General features: G+C 34.6%; 1 protein-coding gene across 8 annotated transcripts in view; it reads right to left on the reverse strand.

Annotated features, from left to right (window-relative positions):
* AGTPBP1 (ATP/GTP binding carboxypeptidase 1) overlaps window positions 1-26,505 on the reverse strand; it is a 128,808-nt gene that overhangs the window by 64,612 nt on the left and 37,691 nt on the right. For 7 of the 8 annotated variants that reach the window (XM_045840558.1, XM_045840562.1, XM_045840561.1 and 4 more), the window contains 9 exons: window positions 26,434-26,501; window positions 23,522-23,585; window positions 22,980-23,126; window positions 20,901-21,032; window positions 18,155-18,248; window positions 11,504-11,541; window positions 8,545-8,753; window positions 6,819-6,996; window positions 5,180-5,236 (listed from right to left, as the gene is read on the reverse strand). In XM_045840558.1, the coding sequence (XP_045696514.1) occupies window positions 5,180-5,236; window positions 6,819-6,996; window positions 8,545-8,753; window positions 11,504-11,541; window positions 18,155-18,248; window positions 20,901-21,032; window positions 22,980-23,126; window positions 23,522-23,585; window positions 26,434-26,501 (987 nt within the window). The remainder of the gene's footprint in view (window positions 1-5,179; window positions 5,237-6,818; window positions 6,997-8,544; window positions 8,754-11,503; window positions 11,542-18,154; window positions 18,249-20,900; window positions 21,033-22,979; window positions 23,127-23,521; window positions 23,586-26,433; window positions 26,502-26,505) is intronic. The other variant, XM_045840564.1, reaches the window with a different exon arrangement.

Below are 26,505 nucleotides of genomic sequence, written 5' to 3' on the forward strand. Positions count from 1 at the left end.
TTTAGTGTCTTATCCAAGAAATCATTGCCAAGACCAATGTCAAGAATCTTTTTCCTAGGTTTTCTTCTAGAAGTTTTAGTATTAGATCTTTTAAAATGTTCGATCCATTTCAAGTTAAATTGTGTGAGTGGTATAAAATAGTGATACAGTTCCACTCTTTTTCATGTGTCTATCTAGTTTTCCCAAAACCATTTATTAAGAAGATTGCCTTTTCCCTATTGTGTTTGTGATGCCCGTATCAAAAACTAGTTGACTATATGAGTGGGTTTGTATCTGGGTTCTGTTCTGTTCTGTTCCATGGTCTATGTGTCTGCTGTATTTGAATACCATACTGCTTTGATTACTAAAGCTTTATAATAGTTTGAAATCAAGAACTGTGATGCCTCCAGCTTTTTGTTCTTCTTTCTCAAGATTGCCTAGGCTATTTGGAACTTTTTGTGGTTTCATACAAATTATAAATTTCTTTATATTTTTCTTTCTTTTTCTTTATTGTTGTTCTATTACAGTTGTCCCAGTTTCCCCTCACTGCTCTCCTCTGCCCTGGCCAACTTCCCCCTCCACCGTCAATCCCCACTCTGTTGTCCATGCACATGGGTCATTTATACCTGTTTGTTGATTAGACCCCATTTTGTGGGGGAAAAAAGCCACTGGATTTTTACAGAAATTGCACTGAATCTGCAGATCACCTTGGGCAGTGGGAACATTTTCACACTAATTCTCCTATCCAAGAACATGGCTCTCTTTCCACTTGTTTGTGTGCTTTCCAATCTCTTCCAACACGATCTCACAGTTTTCCGTGTACCAGTGTTTCAACCCCATGGTAAAACTTATTATTTTATTGTTTTTGGTGCTACTGTAAATGTGATTACACTCTTAACTTCTTTCAGATAGTTCATTATTAGTGTATAGAAATGCAACTGACTTGTATAATGATTTTGTATCCTGATTTTACTGAATTCATTAGTTTTAACTAATTTTGGTGCAGATTTTAGGGTTTTCTAAAAGACTATGTCATCTACAAAGATCATTTATTTCTTCCTGTCCAACGTGGATGCCCTTTATTTCCTTTTCTAGTGTAACTGCTATAACTAGGATATTCAAAATTACATTAAATAGAAATGGCAAAAGTGGACATTCTGGTCATGTTCCTGATCTTACAAGAAAGGCTTTTAGCTTTTCACCACTGAGTATGATGCTAGCTGTGGGGCCATCACATACACTGTTGCTATAATGAGGACCATTCCTTCTATACCTAATTTGTTGAGTTTTTAATCATAAAAGGAGTTCATGGGGGCCTGGACTCAGGAGCATGAAAACTACCACAGCACCTGGGTCCTGGGACACAGGTGCACTTGCTGCAGCAGTGGCATTGGTGTCTGGGGTGCAGGAGTGTGCAGATCTCTCGGGGAAAAAGGGTCTGGGTATCTGGGGCTCACTGCAGTGACTCCAGTGAAGAGGAGATGCAACAGCAACGAGAGTTCCTCTTCCAGTGAGTAAAGACAGCAGCTGGGACAGTTCCATCAGCTGGGACCAGCTTTATTGAAGACCTGAGAGACGTGGTAGCAAAGGCTACAAATGTCCACAGCAGTGAGCCTTGCCAGGGTTTTCCTGTGCCCCTTTTCCTCGTGAGATAAAAATCCTCTGAGGAGACTGGCAGCCCCACCCCGATCCCAGTGCTGAGCTGCTCTGGGCACAGGCACAGGGTGATGTAGGTAAAATACTTCCCATACTTTTCTATGTGGTGGTCCTCAGTTTTTTAGCTCGGCAGGGTTTTTAATGTTTGTTTCTTCTCTGTAGTCCAGAGCTATCCCTAAGATATTTTCATCAATGTATAGCTGGTTGGAGTTTTTTGTTGTGGTATTTGTGAGGGAGGCAAGTGTTGGGAGTACCCCTCTGTCTTGTTGACAACCCTTTCTTTAAACTCTTTTTGACTTCCATTTCCGGTATGACTTATTTTAGCAAAGAATATTAACTCCTCCCCACTCCTCGCCTATCTGCCCTCTGCTCTTTCCTTTCAGTAACAGCACCTCTGAGTTTTAACTAAATGTTACAGATTCCAGCCTCCCTTCTGGTAGATGCAGTCATATGACCAATTTTTGGCCAATGGTAGGTGAGGCACAATGGTAAATACCACTTCCGGGTCATGTACTTCAAAAAGAAAATTTCTTTCTCAATTTTCTGTCATCACCATTTTCAACACATACATGCACCATGGGAGATGGTAAAAACAAAAAGAACCCGCTTCCTTTGATGACCTAGTGGAGAAGAGGCCTACTGCCCCTTCTATCTTGTTGCAGTGTAGTAAAGAGGCTCTGGAGGCAAAATACCTAAATCAAATACTGGACTCCTGCACTTACTAGCTATTTGACCTTGAGCAAGTTACCTCAGTTAACTGTGTCTCATTTTCTTCACCTATAAAATGGACACAGATACCCACTCACAGTGTTCTTGTGAGCATTAAAGGAATTATATATGTACTGTGCCAGGCAAAGGGCATGTGCTATAAAAATGTATGTTAGTACTTTTGTTGCTTGAATGACTACTGTACTATATTGAGTCATTCTGTAACAACAACTCAGGCTATCATAAATGATATAGTTACTAAGTTTATGCAAATTTGTTCGGAAGTAGAGAGCAAAAAAACAAGTACTCATATTGTACATAGTAGCCAGGGTCTATTTATGCCAATGTAGTTGCAGCAGTCAGTCACAGACAAGCGAGGGAAGAATTGACATTTGGAGAAAGAACTGCTAGGAAAAAAAAGAAAGGAATTGACTAAGAAAAGCCTATTGCAAACAAGAAAGAGGAGTGCCTGGATAGGGAGAAGGGGAAATGCAATTCAGCATCAGAGGCGAAATATGTTTTAATTTTTAATAAAACCTTTAAATATTTTCCTTTCTATGTTATTTTTCTCTGGTACTTATACCCAAGATATGAAATGCCATATGGTTTCAGGCATCTGAGACCTTCCTCTCTATTCTAATGATCTATTCGTGTACCATTTCCAATAAATAATTATTATAGCCTAATTATATAATTAAAATCAAAGAATACAAATCATTCCTTGTCATTAGTTTTCAAAATATTCTTGGCTCCTTTATACTAAAAACAAAAATAGAGGGGGAAACTCAAATGTTTATCAACAGGAAGCTAATTAGATAAATTTTACTCTGTATAATATAACAAAAGAGTGAGTCAGCACTTTCTGTAAGGTTTTAGAAAGCATATTCCAAGGGTTTAATTTTGTTGTTGCTTTGCTCCTATAAATGTGATTTACTTTCCCTTTATGTTTTATAACTGGTTTTTGTTGATATGAGAAAACACACAAACAGAAAAGCTACTGAATTTTATTCATTTATCCTGTAAACAGTATCTATTGAACTTGTATTTGCCTAACATATGTTTTATAGTTGATTTGCTTGTATTGTCTACACAGACACTAACACCCTTCACAGACACGAATTAGTTTTCCTTCAGTCTTTAAATGACTACAGCCTCTCCTTTCCACATCCTACTTATTTGACTAGAACTTCCAAAACGGTGTTCACTAACGACGGTTGAGAGAAGCATCCTGTAACATTCACTACTACGTGTGATGTCAGCTATTGATCTGAGTTAGATGATATAGCTTGTTTGGGAAATATTTCTGGATTCCTAAAGAACTTTTATTTGTAGCTAATAATAATTTTTATTAAATCTCTTCATGGCATTTACTAAGATATCATTGGTTTCCTTCCTTTGATGTAATGCTCAATCTTACTAATTAAAATCTCAATATTACAATAAGCTTACCTTCTTAAAAATAATCCTTTCATTGTCAAGATGCCCTACACATGTGAAAAGTGTTAAATTTGCTATTATTTTAGGATTTTTATATTTATCTTCATGAGTGACAATTATCTATAGGTTGTTTCAGGTTATTCTACCAGGTTTTTATTTCAGTATCTTGCTAGTTTTTCTTTTTTCTTTGCTTTGGAAAATAAAGCACAGAAAATGTTCTTGGAAGTTGAGAGAGCTCATCTATAAAGTCATCAGCATTTGGTGTCTTCACTGAAGGTAACTTGACTGCATGTTCACCTGTACATTTTTTACTATTTTAGTACATTTAGCTATTCATATTTTCCTAAAAATTAATATTTACTTATTTCAATCATATTTTTCAAATGTAGTGACAGGAGTTATCTTTAGCATCCACTTCGATTGGCTGAACCTCCTCTATTTAATTTGCCAAGAAGTTAGAGGTAAATTAAAAATCGCCCACTAAATTGTTTCTACCAATTTCTGCTTATTATTAAAATCATAATAACTTCCTAACTTTCCTTGAGCATTAGGCACATCTGTTACTATCTAGTTTATTTAAAATAATCTTTGCTGTCCTCTTTTAAACATATTCTGTATCTATATTTTGAATGGTAGTAATACTGCCTTCCTCGACTCTTTTGAACTGGAAATAACAGGTACACATTTGCCAATCTGTTTACTTTCATGCTTTCCATTTAGGTATTTTAAGAGCCTCCAGTATGAATCAGCTACTTAGATTTAGTTTTTTAACCGAATCTGAAAGTTTCTTTTTTTTAATAGGAATATTTTATCCACTTAGGCATCTTATTACTAAAACTGATTTGCTTGTTCTTGCTTCATATTTAGCACTCTAGGATTCTGTGCATCTTTGAAATGTCCTTGCTTTTCTTTAGCAGTGAGTGATAGACCCTTTCAAGAATTCCTTCCAAGAAAAAAAAACATAAATATATTTACATAAAATCTCAAAGTAGCATTCATAGTCTCTGAAATCCATCTATGGATTCCTAAGATTTAACAGATCCCAGCCTAAGCATCTATTTAGTACTACATAATTAACAATTTGTAACGCTGAACAGTTACTCTGCTACCATGTCTTGCTGTGTTCTTGACATCTTAACTCATCACTGGCCTGGAGTATTATTTCATGTAATTACTTCAGGAAGGGTACTTAGATAATATACTTCCATACCATTACATATCTAAGAATATGTCACCTTTACATATGGAGAACGAGTAATAAGGGTTCGGAAATCTTGAGTCGGAACTCTTCTTCCAAATCTCTGTAGATGCTGCCTATCTTTTGGCATTTGATATTCAAGGAAATAAGTATTGAAGCCAATTCAATTCAATCATCAACCAATGTTAAATGCACACTTACTATGTTTCATGCAATCTAATGGATGTTGAGGATAAAATGAAGAAAGAAAAAACAGTCCTGAGGAAGGTAAAAAAATGAAAATTTTGATAAATGTTATGAAGCCTGATATGTGAGAAAATTACAGAAAACAGAAAGATGGCATTTTCTTTGTATCTATGCAGTTGCTATCAGAACCTTCCCCTTACATCTTAGTCACAAAAGCTTGTTAGTCAATGTACATCCCCTTTTGTAATTCATTGAATCTTTACATCAGTCGGAGATGAGTCAGAAAAAAGGCCCTCAAAAAACATCATCTCTCTGTCATTTTTTGCACTAGAACTCAGCTTTCTCTGTACATGTGATTATTCCAGACACTGTATAAAGAACACAAGGAGGTTCATCCTCCCTCCCTCCCAATGTTACTACCTGCCACCTCACAGCCAAGTCTCACCAGCTTTCTGCCAGTTAGAATCACCTCTTAAACCCCATAATCCCACACTGAGATACAGACAGGAAGGGATTCCAACTGCTTTTTTATTTCCCTCCAAATTAGGTGTTCACTGAACCTCAACTTGAGTCAGAGATACTGCACTTCGTATTAAAGTGGGTAAGGGTTGACACTCTTCTTAATCTATTCATATCTCTACAATGTTTGTTGCATGTTCTATGTTTGCTCCATGAGAATGCTAGTTTTTAGATTCAGTAGTTTTTAGATTTTCCCATATTTTTAACTTTAAATAGAATTAGAAGAAGGAATAAAATCATTGTTTTTACTTAGCTATCTTACTCAAGTCCCAGACTTAGTCTTAGACTTTTAAACCTTTTAAAGGAAGTTTCTGAATAATCCATTCTAATATTTTGTGCAAACTAAACTTGTACTTCGATAATTATTTTAAAATAAAATCATAAATGTGTACTCTGTGATAACTACCATTAATAAATCTCTATCAAGAATAAAACTAATTATAATTACTTAATTCTCCTCAATCATTTATTCTAAATAATGGCTTTTAAATATAAAGCACCTTCATTTTTTTTTAAAGTTATCAAGTGACAAGAAAATGCTTTAGAAATTCTATTAATAGGCTGGACAACTTCCTCTTTTCCATTTTCCTTGATATTTTTTTAAAAATTCTACTTTTTCCCCAGATTAAAAAGTTTAAACTCTTACTTCCTTTATTACATATCTACAGTATTATATGGAAAGTGGCAAACAGCCAAATTCTGATAATTTCTTATGTTAAGCACAACATTCTTAGTGATTAGGTTGGGGGTTTTTTGCTGATTAGGGGTGTTTTTAACTTTAAAAAACTGAAGCTCATGAAAAAGCTAAAAATGTCAGCCCAAACATCTAATGTTTACATTCTTCTACTCTGAAATTTCATATGAACTATCAAGTTATGTTCCTATGGGATGCTTATATTTTTTCACAGTTCACACTTACATTTTTGTAACAAATCCCACACTACTTCCCTTAATTACTAGCCCTCAATTTCTTATATTTAAAGAAATATTTATTAACTAAAATATAACGTGGAAGTTTATTGTGTTCATTAAGGACTTCTTTTGCTGGGGAGTTGGACACACACAAAGAAAAGAGTCAACAACGTCAGACAATCCCAGCCACCACGAAGAGCCAGCAGTGCGTCTGTGGTCCTACCTTCAGGGGGTAAGCTGTAGAGCTGAGCCACAGGTCCAGCCACAGGAATAACAGGCAACTGGAAGTGGAAACAACTTTTAATCGTTGGGAGTGGAAGACGATTTTTAGGGAAACACTTCCTCATTATCAGACTGGAGGTGTTGACAAGAGGATCAAGTGTCCTGACTGCCAAACATTCCTGTTTTATAGGAAAAGAAAAAAATAAATAATTTGCCTTTAGTAAATAACTGAACCACACTTACATTATTTCAGAAAGTAATACATTAATAATTTTCAAGAGACAAATGTCACAAAATGATACTTTAACATAATATGATTATAAAGCAGCTTTAACTACTCAGAAGTTTCTCTTTGTAAGTAAGAACCTCATGTGGCAAATTTAGTAGTACCTTTCCTTAAACATTTTAACTAAGCAGAAATCAATACCATCTTTGGTACCAAAAGTCACCAAAGTATTAAGTAATATCCATGAAGAACTTAGGTGTATTTAGCAAGTCTAGCACACAAAGTTTTTAAAAGTAAGGGAGAAAGATAGTAAGATAATAAAAAAGAAGCAAAAAAGGAACATGCATTTGGCTGAACTTTTCTCAGAATTTTATCAGTTATCACCAATAGCGCCTCTAATAAGTTGGCTGTTCAATTATTAAAAAAGTCTAAATATCATGGTTTTAAGAGTTTAATTTGCTGTCCTGGTATCTAATTAATCTTGTGAAGGGCTGATACATAGGGGACTTCAAACTATATCATAACACTATTATTTTTATTATTATTGACAACTAACATATAAATGGCACTTTGACATCCTGTAAAATTTTCACTACAAATCTTCACATCTAGTCTGTCAAAACAGATGAGAAGTTAAAGCTCAGAAATGTTAAGTGGCATAACCAAAGTCACCCAACTCTTCCTCATACACCAAACATCCATCGCTGCATATATTAGAAATAATAAAAACAAGTGTATATGATTGATAAGAAAAACAAAGCTAAGGGTAAACATAAAATGTGTGTTCTTATGTCTTTACTCTCATGCAGAAAGAGATTATTAGTCGTGTATAAATCAAGTGGGCACAATCAGGATAACTGGCTGGAATTTTCAAGGAGAGTTTTCTTTCTAATAACTACAGCCTACTAAAAACAAAGGACTGCACTACACATCCCACTCCCCACAGCTGACAGGTTTCTACAGAGGCTAGAACAAATCGCACTGAAGATATCATCAAGAAGGTCTATATTTAGAATAGCAGACAGAACAAGAAACCCTAACTCCAGGTTTCACTTTTGTACCTTCTCCATTTTAAAATGCTCTACAAATAGTAATAAAGAAAACAGGGGGGGAAATGCTCTATCCAGAAGGAAGAACACCCACAATCAACAGAATTGCATTACCAATTGTAAAACATCCCTAAATACTTTATGAGGGAAACACACACAAAGCCAACTGCGCATCTTAGAAAACGTGGCTGTATGGAACCCCTTCCTGCCCAGTGGATAGATCCATACATCTTCCTCTTACCTATGTGGAAAAATCTCACATTGCAGATACATGCACTCAGCACTTTCTCCAACTCAGTCTGTGGTTGCATATGAGAAATGATTATGCCTCTTGGTTTTCAATTTTTTTAAATATATTTATCATACTTTTGGGGTATTTTTAGAAATACTAAGTTTTCTTAAGAACCAAATCATATATTAATATGTGATCACAGTAACAGAAAAAAACTCACCTGCGAAGTGTTATAGAGAATCTTCATCCCATTGGCATCAATAAAGGCTTTCCTTCCCAGCTTGATGTTTGTTACGCTTTTTAAACTCTGTAAAATGCCTTTCCGAATGAGCATGTTTCTGTGCCGATTATCATGGCGGTGCCAATCTACATAAATTGTTAAAAGGACTTGGACATATCCTCTGTCTACAGCTCTCCTGGCATTTGTTTCTTTAACAAAAGAAAATTGAGAAAGAATATTTTTTAAGTGACAGGAGGAAGTGGTAGAATAAACAAATTGAAAATATAACCACAATATTGTAATGAACTCTTAAAAGAACTTTATCAAAAAATGGCAACCATATATTTAAATATTTTTATCTAACAAAGTAAGTTCCAGATGGTAAATTATATTTTCCAGAAACCTGCCCATATATTGTTTTGTGGTTAATAAAAACAGTATATACTTAATGCAATTAGGGCTATATCTTTTAAATGTTAATACCAACAAAACTTTTCATGTATTTGAAAACTTATGAATACACTGACTTTGATTACAATAAATGGAATGGATAAGCCTTTATCTTACTATCTGAGAACAGGATTTTGTTAAAAGCCATTACCATTATTGTAACTTCTATTACAAACTTTGTGTTTCCACTGAGATTAACTATATTGGATTGTAGGTCCTATTATAAACTTAGTGTTTCCATTAAAATTAATTACTGTAATTACCTCCATAATTACATAAATATCCATGCCATAGTAATTCTTAGTTAAAAATACTTAGAACTTTTTTAGTAAATAAATGTAAGACGCATTATGTAATTAGAAGATGGTGCTTTCTAATCATTGTTTTTTTAATGTAGTGAAACTATATTAAAGGGATTTTTGGAAATGGTCAATTTTGGGGAGATAGAATTAACAGAAATCCAGCAACTTGACTTATTTTATTATTTTTTACTTGCCAATATTTAAGATTATTAACCAAACAGGTGCATTTAATTAAGCTATCAGAGGGAAATCCTATCACATCTTAAGCCACCCAGCATCACTGGGTTGACCTATTGTAAGGGTGCAAAAGAAAGTGGAACACCAACCCATCTGAGGTGGTTCAGTTACAAAGAAACACCAGTCCCTTCCCTAATGTAAGTTTACCTATGAAATGACCCCCTGCCTCATGACGTGGACATTAAGACGATGCAACAGCCAAGTTTTGCTGCTTTTAATTGCCTCAAAGAAATACTAGTTTCCAACTATGCTAATACATACCTAAAACATAAAATTTAAGACGGTGAAATCAACGTTATTAATGCCCTCTCAGAAAGTGTGCTTGTACATTAGAGAGCTGGAAGAAACTCCCAGGGTGGGGAAGGGGTGAGGTTGGTCCTATGTAAGGGTTTTGAAACCTCTATTAATAGTGTCTAGCAGAGCTAGTTTTGCTAAGGCTGTGGCTATTTACCATATCAGTTCCGTAATTTTGGCTGGCAATAGTTTCATGTATTTTAAATGAATATACATACTTTGTTTACACCAGTTAGAATATGTAAGCCTTTAGCTTACTAGCTATGAATATCTTTCTAAAAAACATGATCAGTGTAACTCCTGTTACAAACTCTGTCTCCACCGTAATTCCCAATAGCCTAAGTTACATTTATAAGGAATACTGAAACTTTTCATTAAAGTTCAAATAAAAAAAAACTTGCCCATAACTCAAACGCAGGTGCTGAGTGCCCCTAAAGAGAAGTGAACAGAGCCATCTGCAACTGAGCATAATTACAACAGCTTACTAAAGGGTGTGTTACTCATGCATTCAGGACACCTAATTTACAATCAGCCTGTGTCTCGTCTTCCCTTTCCAGTTACACCTTGAAATCCAACTTGGGTTTCCCTCTACACTGCAGCATCTAACCAACGCCCCGGCGATGGTTAACTAAGCTGCACCGTGTACCTACTTTCTGCACTGTGTATACATACTTTATACTCTCTCAGGGTTATTCCAGTAGTTCAATTCTTGTTTTAAAGTAAATTTCTATCCCCTTCACCCCAAAAAGTGCTCCAAAATACCCTAGTGCATTTAAAAATAGGCCTCTAGTATATAATACTAATACCTAAAGTGATTTTTTAAATTTAATAAATCATTACCAAATATCAGATTTACCAACTAGTCATTTGTTACTATTCAAATAAACAGCTCTGGTCATTCAAACTTAAGGAAATGTTGTTCTACCCTAGAAAGACAATTTGGGGGAAAAATAAAACTGAAAGCCAATAATACAGCTCTTTAGGACTAAAATGTTATTGTGGTTAAATAAATGTTAGTCAACCAATGAAAACAGGGGTGCTAATGAAACTTATTTAAAATAGAGTTACTGAGTATCTTGGTGAGAAAAAAACACGAAGTGTAGATGATTATGATTACTCTTCAGAGGCATCATATCATAATAAGACCCATTCATTCCAATGCTTCAATTTTGAAGATAGTGCTTTAGTTTGTCAATTAACTTAGTAAACTGTAAATTTACATTAGTAGCCATTTTAATGTTATAAATTTGAATTTATGGTAGAAATAAAATTTCTAATAAGAAGGTTCTAAATTAAAATCATGTGTGTTATACATAGAGTAATTATTCAAGATAGTCTTCACAGTAAATAAACATTTTCAGTGCTATGTTAACTTCAGTTTTTTAAGAAAAATACATAATATCTACATATTGCTTTCCTAACAGGGCCTTGTATGTGTATAGTAATAACATACAAAAAGAAAGTCATCATATTTTTCAATAAGTTGTAGATCAATAAGCATAAATGACATTAGTTATGATACATCTATCAACTGTAATAAAAGATAAACTCAATTTTGACATTATATTATTATAAACCAGGTTTATAACTATAGACTAAATCTATATTTTGTTTAACACTGTAGATAAAATACTTGAAAATACAGTATCTAGTATTTCTAGTATTTAAAAACTTACTTGATTTTAGCAATGCAGCAAGAGTGTCTAAAGCAACCCTGTCAACATGAGAAAACACAAACAACAACAAAACTAGTAAAATTAATCTACAATAGTAAATTCACACAATCTTTTCAGGTTAGTAATTATTATCTATTCCAAAAGTCATTCCTGTTATAGTCCATTACATGTGGTGTTTCTCTGTATGCATCTCTCCCTTCAGGTTAGACCTGAATGTATGGGAAGACTCAAATAGCAACAGAAAAGCACCCAAAAAAATTTTAAAGAAAAAAAATAATAACATCTAAGTCTTTATGTCAGAGGTCAGATCACTAAAACCAATAACTGTATCTGTGTCTGACCCTGACAGAGTTCACACAGGAACATTATTAAGACTCACAAATTAAAAACAAGTTTCACACAAATAAAGTTCATAACTAGAAAATTCTATAGACCCTTGTAGCTATCTAGTTGTAAAGTATTTTAGCTCTATCAAGCAATAATGCTAATATTTAAGGTGATAATAAATGCAAAATATTGGAACTAGAGGATTTAGGGAGAGGTGGCCGGAGCCCTTAATATTTTTCAGTCGTAAGGCACCAATGAGAATAATGAACCTAATTAAGATCTCAAAAAACTATGTGCCCATTAGAGAATCAAGAAATAGCCCCCCAAATTGAAGGTACTTACATTTTCTTTGAACATAAACACTCAGTTACACACAGTGAAATCAATTGCCATTAATCTGCTTTAAAAGTGCATATAAATATCACTATGGAGAACCTATAATTCAAACAGTTTTCTTTTTAGAAAGTTACTGAAAAAATGGCACTTAATTTCAGTAACTAAGAACATAATGCTACACACACTACAGTACCTCTTAGTAAGATTTCAACAATTATAGTTAATTTGCATAAAAACATGTACATTGTCAAACTTAAGCATTTCACTCATCATTAAGCATTTGTTGAATGCCTACTAGATACCCACAAAAGCAGGTTCCTCATGGCTATAAAGTTAGAAAACAAATTTATCTCTTTCACAGATAATTTTACAATTTAGATAATGTAATAAAATGTACACATCTATGAAAAAGTCACCCAAGAAATTAAGGCCAAAAGCAAAGCAGCGTATTTCAGCGGCACAGGAGGAGACACAGCCTGACCAGACAGGAGTACAGGTGAAGAGCACAGTCAGTCAGAGGACTGAGGATGGACACTGGTTCGCAGTGACACCTGACACCATCATCACAAGCACACGCACACGGAGAGGATAGCGTGAAGACGGAGGCACTGAGATGCTGCAGGAGCACGCACTGAGGAAGTGTACACTGATGATAAACGCTCATTACTGCCATCCTCCAGAGCAGCAATTTTCAACCTGTTCATCTCATGGCACATGTAAACTAAGACTGTGGCACATTGTACTTTTTGCCGATCTGACAAAAAATTAGGTATAATTTTGATTCATTCACACCAGACAGCTACTGTTGTGCTGGCTGTTGTTGGGGTTTTTTTATTTGACAACCGAAGGGTAAAGAGGACAGTGTCCTGGACTAAACAGTCAGGCCATGAACGTTTTAAACATTCTTGCCACACACCAGCGTGCCTGCCACAGCACACCCGTCGAGAATTGCTCCTCTAGAGCAAGTGAGCAGTTGCACTTTAGTTCACCAACATACATAAAGCAACCGCATCAACCTCTACTTACAGCATTTGTAAAATAAAAACAAAAGTATATGCTTTTAAAAATATTATAAGTTCATGCCCGTGACTTCTTTAAAAACAATGTGAAGTTTTAGGAATAATGAGTTAAAAGTAAATGAAAATTATATACTGTTTTTATAGCACTGAATCATCAAGAAACATTCCATAATCTTATAATTATGCAATAAAATGGATTGTACGTATCATTTTATAGGATTGTATGTATCATTTTTACATAGGATTGTATGTATCATTTTTAAACTGGTCAAAATTAAACACAGAACTAAATGGATCTCCCAAGAGAAACAGCAATTTGTAAAAAAAATAAAGTGAAAAAGACTTGTTCGGCAAGGACTGATAAATGCCAGAAACTATTATAGGTACCTCAGAAATACTTGAATTCTTAAAACAGTTCAGGTCCATAGAACTAGCACATTTTATAAATAAGGAAACTAAAGATTTCAGAGTATAATTTGCCTAGAATCACATAAAAACTAAGTGACATGAAAAGTACATTTCTCTGGTTGAATTTCTCTGTCGAGAAAGAAAATTCTGAAATCAGAAATGTCGGTCTCCTCCAAAACGACATGTTGACATCCTATCCCAGAGTCCCGCAGATGGAACTTCACTTGAAACAGGGCTGCTACAGATGTAATTAATTACGATGTGATCATAATGGAGTAAGCAGCTCTTAATCCATAATGACTGGTACCCCTATAAGAAGAGGGAAGACTATTTAAAGACAAACACACCAGGAGAGAACCCATGTAATGACAGAGGCAGAGACTGAAATGCTGCAGCTACAAGCTAAGGAACCGCAGACTGACAGCAATCCACCAAAAGCCAGGAAGAAACAAGGAAAGATTATTCCATTCAGGACTTAAAGGACCACTGGCAGTGCTGACTAGTTGATGTTGGACTTCTAGCCTCCAGAACTGTGAGAAAATACAGTTCTATTATCTTAAGCCACCTAATTTGTACTAGGTTCTTTATCACAACAGCCCTAGGAAACTGATGCAATTGCTTGCAACATACACATAGGATTTTCCCATCTACAGCTAAGTCTTTATTCAAAATTATAAAAATCATAGAGTACTTTTAGAAAGTCTTTCTTCCTGCTGGCAGTTGTTTGTAAAACATCTGAAACAAATCAAAGTGCTTCTGACAGTTTCTAATCCTTGATGTTTATTCTTCAAGACTGACACAACAAGAACACGAACCCAGTTCTTTCTAACTCCAAAGCCAGTTCTTTCTGACCCCATGACTGTTCCATAGCTCCACTAGATTAAAAAAAAATATGGAGTTTGGTGCAAAGTTCTCTTGATACTTTCACCAATATGTTACTTAAATGGTATTTTTAAAAACTTCAGTACAGAGGGAGGTGGGGAGGGATGGATGGTTGGGCTGCAATGGCAGTAAAGTACAGAAAAATGTACTTGAACAATGATTAAAGTAAAATAAAAAAAACTTCAGTACAAAGGAATTTCTGAAATTCTATAACACGTGTAAGCCAGGAGGAATTTATAATATAAAAATTACAAACAAATGTTTGAAATGTATAGTTTGTATTATGTTAATTGATTAGAACTTCTCAGTACCACTATTTTATACTTCTTCATGGATTATTCCAGTATTCATGTGTCACGCACAATCACACAACCAGCAGTGGCTTAGAAAGCAGCCTGTGGCTTATCCATGTAAGAGCAGTAAAGGAAGAAAAGCTTAAGCCCTAGGTACTCAGAAGCTCCATAAAGTAGGGGTCAGTGCTTGCAATAATTTCCAAACCTGCTGTAACTCAAAAAGACAGACTTACAATAACTTCCAGAGTCGCTTCCTTCTAGATTAATAGTGTTTAAATCCAAACCATAAAATTGGGAAGGAACAGAAATCCTAAAGGGAAGCATGACCATTCAAACATAAATAATATCCCTCAATCTTCTTCCATGACATTTAGAGCACTGCTTAAGGGAAAGAAGAACTCTGATACAAATGCCAGATATCAAAATTTTTTAAATTAAGGAAGGAGGCCCTAAGGTGATAAAGAGATCAAGATATAAACATTTGGTCAATGAATTATTTTTTTAAAGATTTTATTTATTTATTTTTAGAGAGGGGGAAGGGAGGGAGGAAGAGAGGAAGAGAAACATCAATGTGTGGTTGTCTCTCGCACACCCCCTACTGGGGACCAGGCCTGCAACCCAGGCATGTGCCCTGACTGGGAATCAAACCAGCAACCCTTTGGTCTGCAGGCTGGCACTCAATCCACTGAACCACACCAGCCCGGGCTGATTTTTCTTTTTAAAGTAAAAATGAATTTTAAATTTTGTTTTCCTTTTTAAAATATAAAAAGAATTAAAGAATAATTTATGTAACAATATTCCTTTCTCAGAAGTTTAGACTCACAGGTTTGTATATCATTTTGGACATATTCCATGTTGTATATCATAAAGATTATTTGTGAAATGTTTCTACTAGGGACATTTTATATTAGAGCTGATAACTTGATTAAAATAGAATAATGTAGATCTTAAGTAGAAGATCAGAACCATTATATAAAAGATAAATTACAAAGTACTTTAAAGATCAAGGGAGAAAATGGTATATAAATTAAAAATAAGGAATGTATTTTAGCGTTAACTAGGATTTGCATACACATTACGGTATTACCTACCTAAATTAATTATACTGCATTAATACAAGTATTGTGTTAGTTACAGGAATCATCTCATTAAATCCTGACAACAACCTTATGATATAGGTGCTGACAGTACCATTTTACAGCCAGGAAACTGGGCTATAATAAGTTACACAGCCATGTAACTTACTTGGAATCATGGAGCCAGTGAGGAACAGAGCTAACAGGCAAACCCATGCTGTCTGCCTCCGGAGCCCACTCACTATACTACCCAATTCTGTAAGTGTGTTTTGCTAACTGTGGTACAATAATTTTCCTCATCTTGTTACATTTCCTCAGATACTCTAGGACTGTGTATGATTTTTGCATAAATATGTTGTTATCCCACCAAATAATATTTAATAAATAACTATATGTGCTGGTTAGTTCCCATTTTCAAAAGGATACAAGCTAAAATACTTAACCTTTATTAAGGAAGGGTAAAAAGACTGCAAATGTTCTGAACTTTGTTTATAGAATTTGACCAAATAATGTGGACAAGTTCTTCCTTATAAAAGAATCATAGCTGATAAAAATGGAAAAATGAAGAAATTATAAAAGTCACTGTTTTCCAAAGAAAAAAACAATCTAGGCAATATCATGAAATATTACTGAATTATTAGGTGAAAGGGGGGAAGGACCACATCGACTTAATGATCTTAAGTGTCACAAAGCAGAGCGCCCGCCACCACCCATGGACCAATTCTGAGCAGAATAAAAAGAAATCTAATCAAGCCTCTAGGCTCTATCAGTCTACAGAAAATCTGAGGGATATAGCTGCATGTTTAGATGACCCCAGGATACACTCATCTTAACCCACAATGTTGGGGCATTCTACAAGACAGCACTCAGGCCCTTCAACAAATAACAAAACAGAACCCAAAAAATGGGGGACTGTTACTGATTTTAAAAGATTGTAAGACATAGTAATCAAATAGAATTTATAGACTTTATTTGAATCCTGATCTGAACAAGCCACTGCAAAAAAAATATATACTTTCTAGATAATCAAAAAATGTTAGATGATATTAAGGAATTATTATTTTGCTGGGCAAAGAAATTACATTGTGGTAACACTAAAAGTAAAAAGCTCTGTATCTGATAGTAATCACACAAAAAAATAAACAGAACAAATGTAATGGGCATTTGTTTTAAGATACCCCAGAAAAAAAGGGGGCATAGGAAAGGGAAAAATGAAATAAAAATGACAGAATGTGGATCATTGTTGAAATTGAGTGACAGGTATACCAGGGTTCTTATTTGGTTCTTTCCATGTTTGTGTAGGTTTGGAATAATGTGTGAACCTCGTCTGGTCCCCATTCAAACAAATGGACTGTAAGTGGGCATTCTGTGACACCTGGAGAAAACTGGACACAGACTGGATTTTAGATTATATTAAGGAATTAATAATTTTGAGTATGGCTATAGTATAGTGGTCATTTTTTAAGTCCCTATTTAGTTGAGATATGCTATAATACTTAGAGGAAAAATTAGAAAATATCTGAGATTTGCTAACAGAAATTCATTTATACACATGAATTTCTGTGCATATACACACACACATATATAGATACATGACATCTAGGATTTGCTTAAAAATACCCCGACAAAAATAAAGCATGGAAGGAAAGAAATGAAAGAAAAATGGCAGAATGTTGCTAACTACATATAATAAGCAATTAATATAACTACTCAAGATAATTACTTGCTTTACTATAATGTAAACTCTATGTATATTTGAAAAATTCCATATAAAATTTTTTTAAAGAATGACCTCTAATATAGCTTAAGAAAAAAACTAAATATAACCAAGACACTGGAGAGTGCTTTTATTTTCTGAGGTTGAAAGACCTACAAACGTTTTCAAAATAAGAAAAAAGAATGACATTATTTTGGCAAAAAAAATGTATAAATTAAAAGTATGTTCAGATAATTGTGAGAATGAAGTAGTCATTAAAGATTGCAAAATTGGTAGGAAATATAGTAGGCACTCAATAAATGTTTCTGAATGAATGACACTCTATAAATGATCTTTTTTCCTCTTATACTATCTAGGAATGTTCAAAGTCTAAATTTCCATACCACTATACTCAATGAATTTAAAGTTTTCTAATTTTGATATACTTTCAAAGGTTAAACTTCATACTGAAGAAAATCTTTATCATGATAAAATCACTATTTAAGAACTAAGAAAGAACCCACCATACAATTTACTGTTCTTTGCACAGGTCAAGATGAGGAGACCCAGAATAATAAAAGAAAACTCTGTTTATACTCGAAACATTTACTCACTTCATAAGACCCGAATTCTTCTTACTAAATGGCCCGATGATTTTAAACATCAGCTCCACAACTCCATTTTTCCCTAAGAATACTGAATTCACAGCTGGAAGGGGGAGAAAAAATGTTTAATGATTTAAAAATCTCAGTAAGTAGCAATGTGTATACTTGGTACAACATAATCAAAAACATATACTAATTGTTTAATAAATGTAACTCATGTCCCTCATAAAGTCCACTTTAACCAATCACTTTAAAATATTTTTTGCTTTATTTTTATGGGAAGTTGCAGGAAATTCTAAAAGAAGTTGTATAAAATAAAATGTTACTACTAAAAATAAATACTTTTAAAGTTACTTCATTTGTTTCTTCAATAAATGCAATGAACTTGACTAAATACCAGGCCATGGGGATTGGGAGACAAAAATCAACAGTGCCTGCTCTCAGAGAACAGTGTAGAGGAGAATGACAGAAAGAGTAAACAAATAAATACTAAATTACTTTTTTAACAGATTAAGAGTTGTCAGGTATTTAGGTGACAACAGTGAGGAGTCCCCAGTCCGCAGTGAACCAGAAGGCACTTCTGGAGACACTGATTGATGGCTGGGCTCTGTCCTTACAGAGGAGGAGGACTGGGCTAGGACAGGGGCTGCAGTGAGGGGCAGATGTGGCTCTGAGAACCTCTGGGGATACAAACATGGATAATGGAATGGTAGTTAACGAACACCATGGGTATGAGCAGTTAAACAGAGTATCAAACAAAGACATACCAGTGGGAAGAGGAATTGGGAAAAGAAGTTAAGAAAATTATAAAAGTCCCTGAAAGTTGTTCATTCCTTCAACTATAGGGAATTGCCCAAAAGAAACAAATATTTACTGGAAAATGATAAATCAAAAGCATTGTATGTGAAATAACACCAACACTGATAGTAAATGGATAGAACATACACTTTGATAATGTGTGGAATTATGTTTTAAAACAAAATCTGCATTTTAATTACAGGTCAGATCTCACAGCACTCTGGGGAAGAAAGATCTGAGAGAGACCATTAGGAGGCAGTGTGCTAGCTGACAGGTAAAAACAACCTTAATCAGACAGTTGTAATAGGGAAAGAGTGTTTCACAGAAGATGCAATTACTTCATCAGAAAATTGTGCACAATATTTTTAGCTCTGAACAAATAGTATAAAAATCATACATAAACCATTTATTAGCCCTCTAGTGGTTAATCCAATAAAATGCCACCAAAAATTTTGCTCTGAAAGTTTCGTATAGTGATTGTGCCTTCCTCTGTGTTTGTTTAGTATCCCATTAGCCCTTCTTATTTTGTCAGTGCTGTCTTCCTTTTTCCTTAACTGGGGTGTTCAGAGGTTAATCTGTTTTATTTTTAATACAATTGCTTTACTTTTTTTAGATCAGCTGTTTTTTATTTTCTAAGGTTTTTTTTCTTTACTATTTCATTTCCCTTCTTTCTTTACATTTATTGTTCTCTTCCTAACTTCTTTGGTTAGATATCCCATTCATTCATTTCCTTGTATGCTTTTTAATTATAGAAGTGTTAATTATTTACATAGTCAAAGCTATTTTCCTCTGAGCACACCTGTAGTCATACTGTCAAGGTACAGATATAGAAAATAAATACACACATGTATATGTGTACATGCATATCTACCACTTTGATTATTTTACAGTGATATTCTATAATAACATGTACTCTACAATTTCAATATCCGGTGTTCTGTTAACCACCCCAATTCCACAGTCAGGGAATAGAAAGAAAATCAATACCTATGGGTTTGGGAACTAATATGAATGAGAGAAAAAGAGAGAAAGAGAGAGACACAGACAGACAGAGTGTGTGTGTGTGTGTGTGTGTGTGTGTGTGTGTGTGTGAGAGAGAGAGAGAGAGAGAGAGAGAGACAGAGAGAGAGAGAGAGAGAGAGAGAGAATATGAGGGGGCACTTCGCCTGAAGCTTTCTCTAATTTCTCTTCTTTCCAGCTTCCTCCGGGACTCCTATACATTTATTTGCTGCTCTGCTACTTCCCTACTGATTGCTGAAGATAATTAGCTCCAGGTGACCATGCAGCCACATGCCTTCCTTCTCAGCTTTCCTCTCATCGATGAAAATCCAAACAGGAACAGCAGTTTTTCCAGCTACCAACACCCTCACATTCTTCCACATAGTTCCCGTGAGCTGCCTGCTCTCCCCCTCACTATAGGCTTAATGACAATTCTCAAGACTGTCAATTCACCTTGTTTTGTTGTTGTCGTTGCTATTGCATTTTCACCCCATGACGCCTCCCTGCCCCACCCAACCCACCCATCCCTGCCTCCCACCCTCAAACCTACCCTCTTTGGCTTTGTCCATGGGTCCTGTATACATGTTCCTTGATGACCCTTCCCCTCTTTTCCCTCATTATCCCCTCCCTACTCTCCTCTGGTTACTGTCAGTTTGTTCTTTATTTTAATGTCTCTGGTTCTGTTTTGCTTGTTTGTTTTGTTGAACCGGTTCCACTTATAAGTGAGATCATAGGGTATCTGCCATTCACCTCCTGGCTTATTTCACTTGGCACAATGCTCTCCAGTTCCATCCATGCTGTCAATTCACCGTCTTACCCCACATCAGTTTTGTGGTAGTGGGGTTAGGCAAGGTAATCCTCTTACCTTGTCCAAAATTTTAGAGATTTACGGGTCAAATTTTCCTCTTCTATAATTTCAAAAGATCAAGTTAACTAAAAACTACTCTGAAATACTCACAGTTTGCAGAATATACTCGTAAAAGCTGAAGACAAGGCAAAACCAAGCGATGATTCTGCAAATTCTGTTTGACCAAATTCAGGGTTATATTCAGAACTCCATTAATTCTAGCTTTTACTCCAAATTTTTTGTCTGTTTTAAAAAAAAAGAACATAATTTATTCATATGTAACTTTGGATGAAATGAAGAAGTCATAAAGCAATGAGATTTTAAAAATTTACATTATGAATTCCTATTATCAAATGTAAAACTGACCTGAAATATTTAAGATTATAATCATTTTCTTGTATGACTTTAAAAATACTCCTTATACTTCTGAAATGTGGCTGAGGAGCAGGTGAGGGGCAGAGGCAGAGGGATACAGGTCAGAACAGCACACAGACTAGCATGAAAGGATCATAGCATGTCTGAGTCTGTTGCTTCCACACACTCAAAGGAACCCTGCCAGGTGGCTGAGAATCTCCATGTCCATTACCAATAGTACTTCCTTAATATTACTAGAGTTCTTTTAAGACTTAAGTCAATCTAAAATCAACAGCTTATGTAGAAAATAACCTAACAAATATTACCAAATAAATTTCTAACGGGATCTAATTTTTAACATAGGAGAGGAAGAGAAGAAAAGAAGGTCTTGTTTTTTATTCTCGCAAAGTGATTAAAACAGTAAAAACAATCTGGATCACAGGAATTTAAGAATGTTAAGGCTTTAAACCAAGAAAGAAAGCAGGACTAGCAAGCGGAGTTATTTTATCAAACACAGGAATTTTAAGTCAAAATGTACTAAATACTCCTGCAGGAAAATTACTCTCATCTCACAAGAAAAAAAAAAGAGAATACAGAATCATTGAAGAAATTACTGCATAGTGTCCTGAAATGACAAAAATGGAAAACTAGGACAAATAATAACAGAAATAGCACAAATTGAAAAGTATAAAGGAAAATAAAATAAATGAGCTACAACTTAAAGGAGATATTAAAAAATGCAAATATAAATACATCTATGTCTTAATTTAACTTCATGAAAAGAAAAAGAAAGATAATCTGGTTCTAAATAGAAAGTATATTGTAATAATATTGACCAATAAATGAGATTTTCTCTTGCTTTTTGTTTTCAGCAAAAACCTCAGAAGCCCTTAAATCTCAAATATAAGAGTTAAACAGCTAACAACATACTTCTTGAATAAACTGAATATATGTTTAATAAGTCTTAAAGCTACCTAAGATACCTTGAAAATTAGTTATCTTCAAGGATGTTTTATTTAAGACAACAACTGTAAAAGTAATAAACATTTATACAATACATACAACATCCACGCTATATACACATGCATATATACATACATATATACTTTTTAGAATAAGCATTTGACCAAATACTTCAAAGTTTAAAACCCGTATGTATGCCACAAAGGCAACAGCAGAAGTCTTAAAAGTCATTATTGAAGGTTCAGGGAATCATAGACAATTATAAACTGACATTAGGTTCTATTGAAAGGATTCCTTTTTCTGTTAACCTAAATCAGCTTCTTCCTTTGTTTCATATTCTGTTTCCTCAGTTTTTATTTTTTAATATTTTACATGCCTTACTACTGTAATAAACAGTCTTAAAATTGTTTTATGTCTCTTTTGGTCTTATTAAGTAGATTGTAAGTTTTCTGGGCATTGAGACCATGCAGTACAAAAGTGGCTGTTAGTGAAAAGCAAACACATTTTACCCCCATGCTCATCAAAGCATCTCCATTTACACACACTCTAGCCTCAACAACATCCATGTTGTGTGCATCCTTTACACACATACACATGCAGGCACACACAAACACCAAGACACACTGGTGTAATTCTGACCTAAACCTCTTCTTCTTTCCACCACATGCAATGGGATTCCTCATGAACTTAGGATCCTCACTAATTAACCTCAGAAAGCACTTGCGGGTCACTAATTAACCTCAGAAAGCACTCCACAACTAAAGCCAAGAAGCCTAGCATTTTAGATTTAAAAATTTACCAGTTTCAAAGCACAGAGAATCCATGTCACAGAGATGCTTCTAGATTTGATAATCATGCAAGTGAAACCCTTACCTTTCGGTCCAATCTTTGCAAGAATAGAATGAATCTGCACCATTAACTCCTCATGCAGGGGACAGTCTTTGCTGGCATTCATAAGTAACTGTAACAATATTTGTGAACCACCTCTGGCGACTAAGAAACTAGCTCTTCGACCTCCACCTAAAAAAAATTTTTTTAATTTGCTTAAAGAGCAAATTTTCCCACAAAATATCATATACAACTTATTAGCATCCAAGAAATATTTCAAATAAAGACTTCCGAAATCAAACACCATAAAATCAAATTTTGTTTTATGTCATTTATTTGAGTTAGAAAATAGTACAGAGAGTAAATACAAGTGATGCCCAAATTCCATGTTGAAGGCTTCCGGGGGTGGTTTGAGGAGCCCTGGAAGACACCGAAGACAAAGCAACAAGTGCACGACATACCGGCTTCCCAATTTCAATACTCAAAATAGCTTCTAGAAGAGCACCAGAGAGTTCTCAAAAAGCACACATGACACACCGTTGATCACTATTTACAAATAGAAATTGAGGCAAAAAAAAAAAACTTACCAGCTGACACCAGCTCAACAAGAATGCTTAAGATATTAAGCGTGGTTTGAAGATCTTTCGTGTTCTGAAATAAAGAGTTTATTTGCTTCATTAAACCATTGTAAATTTGTAATTCCCAAACTTTTTTCTTCCTATTGGGAACTATTTATATTTTACAGGCGACCTTCCAATTTCTCTAAGAACAAATGTTTCGGTTTCTACTATTCTCATTTATCACTTCAGTCTCTTCTTCTTGCCCTTAAGAATTTTTGCAAATAATCTGAGGTATTACTTTCAGAGTATCAACAGTATTATAAGAGGAATTTGTCTTATGAGTTCATCATCTTCTCCCAAATAGACAATACAAATAAATGAATCAAAATATAAAAAGCACTACAATGTATACATGGTGCCTACCCAGTCACCTAGCTCCCTTCCCAGAAGGCAACTGCATTATCGGGCCTACATATCTACCTAAGCATGACGTGCACACATAAAAGAAATCCATGTATTGTAAACAGATGTGTATATACAGATTTATTTCTCCAAATACTGCCCTATATAGATATTGTTTCATGCATTTACATTTTTACATATTGGTAGACAGTTTTTTTCATTTTATTTAAGGACTACAGGAAACATTCCATTACATGGCTAAGCCGTTGTTTATGTAACAAATGACACTTCTGAAAATCTTTTGCTATTAAAAATTGCAACAAAAACCACATATATTTACATGGGATTAATTACAACTTTATGTGGGATAAATTACTGAAATTTCTGGGTCAAAGAATATCAGTATTTTGACAGATATTACCAAATTCCTCTTCATAGAGCAATTTACACTCTACCAACAATGTAGAGGAGCAACCATTTCCCAAAGTCTGAACAACTAATCTACTAAAAAATGTTGAACATTGTACTTCATCATATTTCTCTTATTATAAGCAATGTCTGAATTTAAAAAACCACACAGAGAACAGAAGCATAGCCTATTCAAGGAACTGCTCACCTCCAGAGTAGAGAATTTTATAATGTCATACAGAAGAAACTGAGAATTGCTATGCCTCAGTAACTGGTGTGGGACTCTTACTCTTCCTCTTTCCAAAAGGAACTGAGTGTTGTCTCTGTTTCAGCATTTTAGTTCACAAACCGATGGAACCAAAAAGCTCCATCCAGACAAATCTCCCCAGTGTAACTTGGGACCTCCCACCTCTGCTGACTTCAGTAATGTGTGACATGAGCAAACGGGAGGGGGTGGAGAGTGGCGGGGAGGGAACCACAATGATGCTTAATCTTAAGTGCAATTTGTGTTTCTTTTTCTGGGAACTGACTGTTCATAACCTGTTAATATTTTTATATTGGGATGAGTTTTACTTTACTAGTTTGTGGAGGTTCTTTATATGTTAAAGAAATTACATAAGTTGGACCTGGCTGGTGTGGCTCAGTTGGTTAGAGCATCGTCCCATAACCAGAAAGGTCAGGGATTCAATTCCTATTCAGGGCACATGCCTGGGTTACGGATTTGGTCCCTGGTTGGGGGCGTGTACGAGAAGTGACCGATCAATGCTTCTCTCTCACATCTATGTTCCCTCTCTCAGTCCCTTCCTTTCCCTCTCTCTGGAATCAATGGGCATGTCCTCAGGTGAGGATGTAAAAACCACTTTACAAGTTGAATTATTCTTCCTCAGTTTGCCAAGTGTCTGTGGTGCTTTTCCCCATGCACTTTTGTTAATGTAGTTAAATTACCAACCTTTTCTATCACAGTTCCTGTGTTTTACTTAGAAAAGCCTTCCCTGTTGTAAAATTATTTATAAATTCCTCTCATTACTTCCTCTAGTATTATGATTCTACTCTCCATGCTTAAATATTTGCTTGATATGGAACCTATTTTGGTGTAGGAAGTAAGGATTCAACATTATGCTTTTCTGCAGGGCTCCCAGTTTGTCCCAGCTCCACTTATTAAGCAATCATTTGTCCTTCCTTGATCTGAAATGCTACTTTCTATTAAGTAGTACTGAATTCCCACAAGCATTTTAATTTAGTTCTGGATTTTTTTATTCTATTACACTGATGTCCACCAACTACTCATACATAATTTCTAAATTATCTGAATTACTGAAGTTTTATCATGTTCTCTGATATTTGGTGGGGTTGGTATTTTCTCATTTCTTTTCGTTTTCAGAAACATCCTTCCTATTCTTGCTTATTATTTTCCCACTGAACTACAAAAACAAAACTGTTAGTATTTTTACTGAGATTTGCTTTAAGCTGACAGATCAATTCAAAATAACAGCTTTATTTCATTTTTGATAGGAAGTAATTCCTATCAACAAACACAAATTCACTCCCTGTTCTTTGTTTCTAGTTCTATTGAGATATATTTTGAAACACAATATCGTGTAAACATGAGGTATACAATGGAACTTACTACCCCTGTTCTTAATACTGCACTGAATAAAATATCATGATTCTGAATATATCCTGCTGATCCACCCAAAACTTTTACACTGACACAGAAATTTCATTTCTACAAATATAATATAGTTTTCAACCAATATATATGTAGTAAATTAAGTCACAAATATATACCAGCTGACATAATACATGAGAATTTCCAATACCAATCATTTATTTTAAGCTGAAGACATATTCACAGCTAATGCTTTATTTCCTATTACCAATTAGAATAGCATATAAAGATTTTAAAAAGTATATGTTTATCAGATAATTGTAGGGTAATATACTTAGAGGTTTACCTAATATGTATTAGAAAGTTTTTATCACCATTCTAAATGTTAAATTGAAACATAAAACAAACTTCCATTCACTGGCTTTACCTCCAGTATAAAAATTTTATACTTCATTTATATTTTTTCCTTAAAACTAGTTGATATTAATAGTTACATAATTAAAGTCGCTAAGTGGTTTACCTCTAATGTTGACAGTAGAACTTCCACTCCTGTAGAACCTTTGGCTGTCATTTCTCTTCTTGTTTTTTCTGA

The sequence above is a fragment of the Phyllostomus hastatus genome, unplaced genomic scaffold, assembly GCF_019186645.2.
Source record: "Phyllostomus hastatus isolate PE091 unplaced genomic scaffold, TTU_PhHast_1.1 phas_contig_34, whole genome shotgun sequence".
NCBI lineage: Eukaryota > Metazoa > Chordata > Mammalia > Chiroptera > Phyllostomidae > Phyllostomus > Phyllostomus hastatus.